This window comes from Lucilia cuprina, chromosome 4, assembly GCF_022045245.1.
Source record: "Lucilia cuprina isolate Lc7/37 chromosome 4, ASM2204524v1, whole genome shotgun sequence".
NCBI lineage: Eukaryota > Metazoa > Arthropoda > Insecta > Diptera > Calliphoridae > Lucilia > Lucilia cuprina.
Window position 1 is genome coordinate 91,604,043 of NC_060952.1, and position 10,065 is coordinate 91,614,107.

Below are 10,065 nucleotides of genomic sequence, written 5' to 3' on the forward strand. Positions count from 1 at the left end.
TGTCTGTAGAAATATATGTATGTACTACTAACAAAGCTTAATGATTATAACTAGTTTTCATATCCCAGCGCAATTTTATAAGTCATATTATTAATAGGACAATTTCAAAACTTTTCGATATTATATTGTTACAGTCTTAAAACATGTTTGTTTTAATTGACCTTATGTTTTATTTAAATTGATCTATCTGGGTCTAGATCTTCAACCGATAATTAGCAAATCGAATTCTTTCGTTCTGCAGCCCAGACTCAGATTCAGATTGATCCAATAATATTTAAAAAACAAAAATAATTTTTTTTAATTTAATTTTTTGTTTATTTTAAAAATTTATTATTTTTTTAATATTAAACTAAATTTTTTTGAAAATAAATCGTTTCATCTGCATATCAAATTGAACAATTTAAAACGGATTTTTAAATTAGATTTCCACAACAAGATGTATTTATTAATTTTCAAAATATATCGAAACTGTATAATGAGTGGTGGCTTAAACATAATGGAGTAGACCATAAAATGAAAAAAAAAATCCAATAAGGAAATTTTTCTCACAAAACGAATTTAAATTAATGGCTAAAAGACTATGATGTTAAAAAAAGTATGTAAAATTAAAAAAACTGTCAGTTTCGTATATTAAGTGGAAATCACCAAATCATCAACTAAAATCCTAGAAATTTTCGACATAGAATAATTTTACACCAATTTCTTGGCCTCAAAGAAACTCTTCAAATGTCTCATTTGCCAGAAGCCCATACACACCAAGACAACAGTTTGTGAGACAGACCACCATAATACACGTGAGTTAGTACTTTCGCTAGTTTGACGGAAACGTTCTTCGCGATAACGTTGATAGTTTTGCTCCTTTGTAATCTGATCGACTTGATCCAACAACTGGCGTATACGCAATTGCAATTCAGTTAATTTTTCCTTTTGTGCGACACTGGCATAATCAATGGCATGTTCACCAACTTGTATATCCAAATGGACACGCAATTGAGCACCACTAAACCAGGCCGTACTATTCGAATACATACAGATGACATGTTCACCTGGTGTATGAGAGGTGAAGGAGATGCGACCCTCTGAGCTGTAGACACGGGAAAGAATGATTTTATCATCGCTATCGCGTACCTCTACATGCATGCCAATGCCAGGTGATGAGGGCATGAAACCATTTGAACGGGGATCATATAATTCCACTTTATAGTTCACTGTAACATAAAAATATTCACAGTTAATTAGATTTTTAACATTTTAGTTAATTGTTACCCACCAATGACTGTAGTCTCATCGGGTACCTCCTCTATGAAACATTTGCGTTCTGTTTCGGCAATATGAAAATATAAACCAAATACTGTATTGCAACAGGCCAATAGTGCCACTAAAGCTAGTAATTGTTTAGACATATTTGTAGAAATATTTAAATTTTAATTTTTTGATAATTTTATAATTAAATTTAGCTTAATATTTCTGTTTTTTTAACTTTATTTAACTCGACACGTCATGAGAAAAAAATCGACACTTGAAGACACAAAATGCCAAATTGACAAGAAAAAGCTGGAACAAATATACGTTATCAATTCGTAGTGAATGGCTTAGTTGTAAATTCTCACTTGTCAGTGATAAGTGTTGCCAACATTGGTATAACAAAGTATAGAAATAATTTATTATTTGAAAGATTCAAGTTACTAAAACATAAAAATTAGAATTAACTTAACATTATTTACAAAAATGTGCACAATTTTTATGTATTTGCTCAAATAGTACGCACGTTTTGCATTAACTTAATAAAACCCTGTTATTTGAAACACCCTGTTTAAAAGGTAACAATTCACTGTACATTGCGTAGTGAAAAAAGAAGTTGCATATTTTACAAAAATAAATTTGTTGACGTTTGCATAGACTTTTGTGAAATTTATAAAAATTAACAAATTTACCTTTAAGTTTTAATTTCTTTAGACTTTAAATGGATTTAACTATATTGATAGGCATAGCCGCAGCCTTATTGGCCATATTAGTGACTTTGTTTTTCTTGCAAAAGAAAAAAACCGAAAAAGGTAAGTTTCTATAAAATGCATTTGCATGGAAATTTGTAATAATATAACTTTTTTATTTAGATGAGGATAAAAAACCACAGCAAGCACAACGTGGTGTTCCCCAGCGAGCCCAGGAAGGAGTACCAAGACGTGCACAAATTGTACGTAATCAACGTAACCGTTTAAGGCAAAATGCTGCACCAGCTGCTGGCAACGCTGCTGCTGCCTTAGATAATGCCCTTAATGATGAAGACAGTGATAATGACCATGAACAAGGTGAGATACCCCAGGGTCATGTATTGGATGAAAAAATGGGTGCCAAAAAGAGAGCAAAAATGGAACAAAAAGAACAGAAACGTTTAATGCGTGAACAAGAGCTAAAGATGCGCGAAGAGAAAAAGGCTAAGGAGGCCAAACTTGATGAGGAACGTAAAAAACAAGAAGAACGTGAAGCCGAAGAAGAACGCAAACAGGCCGAGGCTGAACGTTTGGCACGTGAAGAACAAGAACGCAAAGAACATGAAGAATACTTAAAAATGAAGGCTGCCTTTAGTGTTGAAGAAGAAGGTTTCGAAGAAGATGAAGATGAAAAAGAAAATCTTCTAGCAGATTTTATAAAATACATACAAGACAACAAGGTTGTGGTGTTAGAGGATTTAGCCACTGAATTTAAACTAAAGACCCAGCAGGCTATTGAACGTATACAAGAACTGCAGGCAAATAATACCATAACCGGAGTCATAGATGATCGCGGTAAATTTATATACATATCCGAAGAAGAATTGAAATCGGTGGCTAAATTCATTAGGCAAAGAGGCAGAGTCTCTATAGCGGAATTGGCTGAAAGTAGTAATAATTTAATTAATTTAACTCCAGTAGCTACGAATTAAGTTGTGGCAGGAGAATTAGAGTCTTGTTAGTTTTGCGTAGTTTTGCTATAGCGTAGGTATCAATTTCATTTGTTTACTTTTATTTTTCGTTACTAAATCTAGTGGTTTTTTTCTTTTGTTTATAGTGTAAATACGAAAATATTAAATTGGTTTACTAACTTTAAGAAATTAATGATCTTGGAAGCTATTGGATAACTTGAACATTTATCATTGTTTTGTTCTTAATAAATTATATTTGGAAAATAGATTTTTTATTGAGGTGAGTAAAGACTTTTGTCTAAACTTTTAAAATTTACTTTTTTTATGAAAAAATTGCATTAAGTAGCAGTGTATATTCTTGATAAACGATAATCAGAGATCACTTACGTGATAGGATCGAAAACATACATAACTTTTAGGTAAAAGTGTGCCAACACGGTCCAGATTTCAGTCGCTAAACTCAATCTTGATCGTAGTTTATTTTGTCGAAATAAGCAGTTTCAAGCTTCAGGGTCAAGCTCTTCTTTCTAGGAAGTGAAATTTAAAACTTTAACAACGCCCATGAACTAAACATAACTTTGTTAATATTTTCTTTAAAAATATATATTCTCTTTGATTATAAATTTACAAAAAAAAAACAATTAGTCCATTAAATGAATTACATTTTCATTAATCGTCCATATCATCGTCATCATCCATATCCATTTCATCGTCATCATATTCATCCTCACTAGTTTCATCAGGATCATTAGCTTCCAATTGACATTTGGGGCATTGACACACGAAGATATAATTCTCTTTAAGAATCTAAAAACAACAAAAACAATTATTAACAAAAACAATGTATATAATGTTAAGGGGAAAATCCTTTACCTTTTGACGGGAATGTCTACTTCTTTCCAATTGACATTCATCTAAATATGAAATACAAATTTCTTCACCCGGCTGTATAGGTTGTGTGGCTTTGAGGACAACAATATCATTGGAATATGGAAATGTCGATTGAGCATTAGGAACACAACTGTGATTTATTTTACTTTGGAGTAAATATAATCCAGAACCTTCATTATTTAAGAATTCGCCAGCGACTAAAAGAAATAACATTTTATTTGAAACAATATTATTTTGTCTAAATTTAAAAGCTAAAAAACTTACATTCTCCTACTTTATTATATAGATCATCTATATATTCATCCAATTTTACTTTATCCGCTTCGGGCATAGGTAAATCTGATACCTTTTTAACCCATTCGGCTAAAACACTGGTGGCCACACCTTGACTATTGGTACCCACTAAACCCATAAGAGTTTTAAACGCTTCTGGAGTAGTAAACTTTAAAAGAATACTAAAATTAAAACCTAGTTATTAAAAATAAAACATTTTTAAATTACCACTGCAAATTCTTCTCCCTGAAAGGCTTCACAAAAAGCAGCATATAACTGTTCCATTTGTATTTCAAAATTTTCACCCAACATTTTGTGATAAATTTGCTGTTCTTTATTTACAATTAACGACTGGAAAGATTGTAAAGTTTCTAAAAATTCTGCCTTATTAGGACTTTGCTGATACATGGCCATTAGGCGTACCAAAAGCATTATGGTGCCAGTCTCAGGAGGATAATGCATTTTTCTATATGAAACAAAAAATGATGGAATTGTTAACTAATTTATGATCGTTATAATTTTGAATGAAAATAACATACTTCCAAATTTCATTTAACCTATTGATGGGATGTGAATCATCCGTTCTAAAACTACCCATACAGGCAACACGATGATATTTCTTCAACGCCTCCATACGACAATCTTCCGAACAGTAGCGTACTTTACACTTAGGACAGCAACAGAATTGTTCCAACCATTGTTTAGTGGGATCATGTTCCAGCAAAGGCACCACTAAAGCTGGTTTGTTAGCCAAACGTCTTACATTTTCAGTGACCGTTTCCAAGGGACGCATACAATGATCACAGGCGGCATAACCATAGGCAGCATTCCAAGAGAACTGACTGGATACAAAAGGTTCCTCTTCGAATATGACATCTCCCACGTTGTAGGCTTTTGTAGCCAACATGGCACGTCCCTTTACATATAGGAAAAAACTTAATAAATCTTTGCAAGATTTCGATTACCTCAATTACTAACCTTTCCTGGTATTTCCTTAATATCAAAAGAATACATTTTTAATAAACAATGTGTTTATTTAGAATTTAGAATCCTCTTCTGCAGAGATTAGAGCCCTGCGACGACAAGTACTAAAGGCGTTCAATACTAAAAATTACGGCGGTGGCTTTGGCTGGCCAAGTTTTCAGCTGTTTTTAAATGTGCAAAGCTGTTGGGAAATATTTTAAAAATCAGAATTGTCTTCTCATTTAAGATACACATGTTCGATGTCCATATTTTGGTTTGTCATACAGCAATGAGTTTTTTGAATCTCGTTGTTTGAAGTGCTACCAGAGCAAAACTTGAAGTAAAAGCATGCTGCAACTTTTCAAATTTATTTAGAGACATGTGTTTAGTTGGTAAACGTGAATGAGTATGGCAACACTATAACTATTGTATTATTTTGTAAAGCATAAGTAAAGGCACTTTTAAAAATGGAATATTCAAATTTCTTAGGGTCACAAAACTGTTTTACTATTTTCTGAATAACTTTTAAAATCCTAGGAATATTTAAACGAAAATTTCTTTAATGAATAGAATGGAATATGTTCTACATCCTACATATACAATTTATCTTCAAAAAACATTTTTACGTCTCAAATTTTTAAGATTTTTCTTAAAAAACGCTTACAACATAAGCGTTTAACCCTAAGCTAGTTTATAGCAAGACTATCTTAAAGTACTGATTGTCATGTAGCTCCATGTAAAATTTCATAAGATTTGGATAAAAAATGTCGAAATTATAGGATAAAATGTAAAAGTGTTTAAATTCTCCAAAAAAAAAATTGACAAAAAGTTGAACCATAAAAATTTTCACCAAGTAATAGGTGAACAGAATCTGCTAGCAAGTAAATTGCTTAAAACAAATTTTACAATTTTGTTAATAACTTTTGAAATATTGAGAATATTTAAAAAAAAATTAAACTCATATGAAAGCTGGTAATCTAAGCTTTCTTATGATACACATTTTTGCCGCCCACTGCCACGCCTACATATAGAAAATATTGCCTAAAGTACAAAAACGCTTGTAACACAAAATATTATGAATTTTTTAAGTTTATTTTTTAATCATCTTAAAGTTTATTTCATTTACTATATAAGGGTGTAATTTCAAGTTAATATCCTAAAAGCTTAAGAAATTATTGAAGTTTTTTTAAATTGATCGTAAGCGTTTTAATGTTAACATTATGGTTAAGACACTACTTTACAATTTTGTTTATAACTTTTAAAATATAAGGAATATTTCTTTAATATTGGGTTTATATGAATGCTTGAAATGTAAGCTTTATAATAAAAGGTAATTTTACGCCCACTGCCACGCCTACTTAAGAAAATTAAGATTTAAAATTTCGAAATGCTTAAAATGCAGGAGCTTAGCAAATTTATAACTTTATTCATACATTATCTTAAAGTTCATTTAATGCCCTATGTAGATGTGAAAATTCAAGTTGATAACTCAAGAACTAGAGTCGTTAGATTAGATTATAGAATATACTATAGAATACATAGAAAACTAGACTATAGACTTGCAATCGGCATCATAGATTAGGTAGATTAACTTTATAACAAAAGCCTCGATAACTTTTACCACTTTTCTTACATAATTTCACAAATCAGTTTATAGACTGGACTATTGACTAGACTATAGAGTAGACTATAGACTGGACTATAGACTAAAATATAGACTAGACTATAGACTGGACTATAGACTAAACTATAGACTAGACTATAGACTAGACTATAGACTAGACTATAGACTAGACTATAGACTAGACTATAGACTAGACTATAGACTAGACTATAGACTAGAATATAGACTAGAATATAGACTAGAATATAGACTAGACTACAGACTAGACTATAGAGTAGACTACAGACTAGACTATAGAGTAGACTAGAGACTAGACTATGGACTAGACTATAGACTAGACTATAGACCAGACTATAGACTAGACTATAGACTATACTATAGATCTTACTATAGACTTTACTATAGACTAGACTATAGACAAGACTATAGACTGGACTATAGACTAAACTACAGACTAGACTGTAGACTAGACTATAGACTAGACTATAGATAAGACTATAGACTAGGCTATAGATAAGACTATAGACTAGACTGTAGACTAGACTATAGACTAGGCTACAGACAAGACTATAGACTAGACTATAGACTAGACTGTAGACTAGACAATAGACTAGACTACAGACTGGACTATAGACTAGACTATAGACTAGACTGTTGACTAGACTATAGACTAGACTGTTGACTAGACTGTAGCCTATAGACTAGAACATTGACTAGACTGTAGACTAGAATATAAGCTAGACTATAGACTAGACTATATACTAGACTATAGACTAGAACATAGACTAGACTATAGAGTAGACTATAGACTAGACTATAGACTAGACTAAAGAACAGACTATGGACTAGACTATAGACTATACTATGGACTAGACTATAGACTAGGCTATAGACTAGACTATAGACTAGACAGTAGACTAGACAGTAGACTAGACAGTAGATTAGACTATAGACTGGACTATAAACTAGACTGTTGACTAGACTGTTGACTAAACTATAGACTAGTCTATAGACTAGACTATAGACTAGACAATAGTCTAGTCAACAGTCTAGTCAATAGTCTAGTCTATAGTCCAGACTATAGTCTAGTCTATTGTCACAGATAAGACAGATTGACGTTATAACAGAAGCATCGTTAACTTTTAACACTTTTTTACATAATTTCACAAATCAGTTTTTTCCCTTATTTTTCATTAAAACACCATTTATTTTTTTTAAGTTTCAACAATGTTTTTTTATTTTTTTTTTTGTTTATTTTTAAATAGTTTAATATTATTTTGAATTTTTTCATCTTGGAGTTTGTTTGTTGTTGTTAATTTTTAGAAACTACTGTTTTTTAGCTTTAAGTTAAATATCACTTAAAAATATAAATATAATAATATTAATAATAATAATAAATTTTGTTTGTTGTATTTTTCTTTTCTCACTTTTGTGTTTTTGCAATGCAATGTTTAATATATGAAAATTTAATAATTAAAATGGTTTTCTTTTGGTATTTAAAATAAAAAAAAACAAGAGAAAAAAACTTTTTATAATTGTTAAATTGTTTAAATGTTAAGAAATCTTCTCTACTAATTAAAAGCAATTGGTGATTTGTTTTCTTTTCGTTTTTTTTCTCCAGCAAAATAAAAATTTTAACAAATTATAAAACTATTTTAACATATTTGGCTTTAAATCATAATGATAAAAAAGTGCTATTCCTTTTTTATTCTTAAACAAAAATAATCCTTTTAATTAAATAAACTGTATGTTTTTAGCAATAATTATTAAGTGTTTGTTTTTGTTGTTAAATAAACTGTAAAAATAGACCTTTATATTTTACATGTTTTGTTTAATTTTTGTTATTTTATATATAAAAAAACTATTTAGTAGCTATTTAAGCATAAAAATTAAATAAATTTGTTATCAAATGTTTTAAAACTTTTCTTAACAATTCTTTGCAATCTTTTAGCTTTAGAAATGAATTTTCTTTTAAATTTTCTTTAATAATAAATTCTTTGTTTTTAAGAAAACAGAATTTAAAAAAAAAAAAATTAAACTCAATAAAAAGTTAAAGAAAAAAACTGTATAATTTTTGTTAAGTTTAAGATAATATTAATTAATCCTTTCATATATTCACACTTGTGTAGTTTAAATATTAAATATTAATTATTATATAATTAAATAATTATGTTTTATTTGTTTGTGTTTTTTTTTGAAAAGTAAAATGTTTATTCACTAACAAGAGCCATTTCACGAGCTGTTGTTTGCTTAAGAGCGCTGGTAACAGATGATGTTGTTAATTCTGTCGTTGCATCATCTGAGTTTGATTTTTTTAAATTATCACAATTACCGCTTATCACATCCTTAGCATCCTCATCATCTTCTTCTGCTTCCTCTTGTTGGGCTGCCTGCCTACTCTCCTGCTCCTTGTCGGCTCCTTCATTACTATTAGCATCCTCTTCGGCTTCATCGGCAAATGATATTTCGGCCTGTAGGACACTGCTATCATTTGTTACTTTAACACCTTGCTCTACAACTATTTCTGAGCCTTGTTCCTGCTCTTGATTATTATTAACTTTATCCGTATTTGCTATATCTACCTTATCAGCTTCATCCTCTTTTGAAACTTTATCTCCACCACCATACACTTCCTCTTCGGGTATATCTTCAATAAGACTACGACTACCCGAACCGACTGAAGGTGATTTATTATCCAATGAAGTGGCATCTTCATCATCGGAAAATTTTCTTTGCAAAATAGGATCTGATGCTCTCAGCGAGATATCAGAAACACCAACACCTTCACCACTAGGCCTTAGTACTAGATATAGTAAAATATCGGATAAAGAAATAATACCAATAACTTTACGATTCTCATCGACCACCACTAGACGATGGACTTCAGCTCGTACAATACGTTCGAGTATGGTATAGAGGGTCTCATCTAGATTACAACATTGTACACCCTCAAACCATTCATTGCGATGTTCGTTGGCTTTGCGCAATGAAACATCGAGATCGTTGTAGGTTTTTTCGGCTGCCAGATTCTGGAGAGAAATAGAGAAATGAAATGGGGTTAATAAAGAAATGGCATGGATCAGTTTAAAGTTCTTTAGTAACTACAGACTTGACTAAAGAATAGATTACAGACAAGACTAAAGATAAGACTAAATACTAGACTAAAGACTAGACTGCAGTCTAGACTATAGAAAAGACTATTGATTAGAATATAAACTAGAATTTAGATTAGACTATAGACTGGACTATATACTAGACTATAGACTAGACTATAGACTAGACTATAGACTAGACTATAGGCTAAACTATAGACTAGAATATAGACTAGACTATAGACTAGACTATAGACTAGACTATAGGCTAGACTATAGACTAGACTATAGACTAGACTATAGACTAGACTATAGACTAG

At 30.7% G+C, this 10,065-nt stretch overlaps 4 protein-coding genes across 4 annotated transcripts in view; 1 reads left to right on the forward strand and 3 right to left on the reverse strand.

The window, feature by feature from the left end:
• Positions 1-418: 418 nt before the first annotated feature.
• Positions 419-1,538, reverse strand: LOC111678028 (transmembrane emp24 domain-containing protein eca). The gene is made up of 2 exons (XM_023439261.2): positions 1,271-1,538; positions 419-1,208 (listed from the first exon to the last, which is right to left on the reverse strand). The coding sequence occupies exons 1-2, from the start codon at positions 1,401-1,403 to the stop codon at positions 691-693; spliced, it is 651 nt and encodes a 216-aa protein (XP_023295029.1). The 5' UTR covers positions 1,404-1,538; the 3' UTR covers positions 419-690.
• A 315-nt stretch (positions 1,539-1,853) lies between these two features.
• Positions 1,854-3,124, forward strand: LOC111678034 (DDRGK domain-containing protein 1). The gene is made up of 2 exons (XM_023439266.2): positions 1,854-2,054; positions 2,115-3,124. Exons 1-2 carry the CDS (start codon positions 1,964-1,966, stop codon positions 2,921-2,923), a joined length of 900 nt encoding a protein of 299 aa, XP_023295034.2. The 5' UTR covers positions 1,854-1,963; the 3' UTR covers positions 2,924-3,124.
• Positions 3,125-3,509: 385 nt separating this feature from the next.
• On the reverse strand, positions 3,510-5,206 carry LOC111678037 (histone-lysine N-trimethyltransferase SMYD5). The gene is made up of 6 exons (XM_023439270.2): positions 5,045-5,206; positions 4,606-4,982; positions 4,295-4,532; positions 4,058-4,235; positions 3,776-3,990; positions 3,510-3,709 (listed from the first exon to the last, which is right to left on the reverse strand). The coding sequence occupies exons 1-6, from the start codon at positions 5,078-5,080 to the stop codon at positions 3,572-3,574; spliced, it is 1,182 nt and encodes a 393-aa protein (XP_023295038.2). The 5' UTR covers positions 5,081-5,206; the 3' UTR covers positions 3,510-3,571.
• Positions 5,207-8,348: 3,142 nt separating this feature from the next.
• The window catches only part of LOC111678033, a 58,192-nt gene continuing 56,475 nt past the window's right edge, over positions 8,349-10,065 (reverse strand). Inside the window, exon 8 of the mRNA XM_046947977.1 lies at positions 8,349-9,745. Within this exon, the coding sequence (XP_046803933.1) occupies positions 8,864-9,745 (882 nt within the window). The 3' untranslated portion in view covers positions 8,349-8,863. The remainder of the gene's footprint in view (positions 9,746-10,065) is intronic.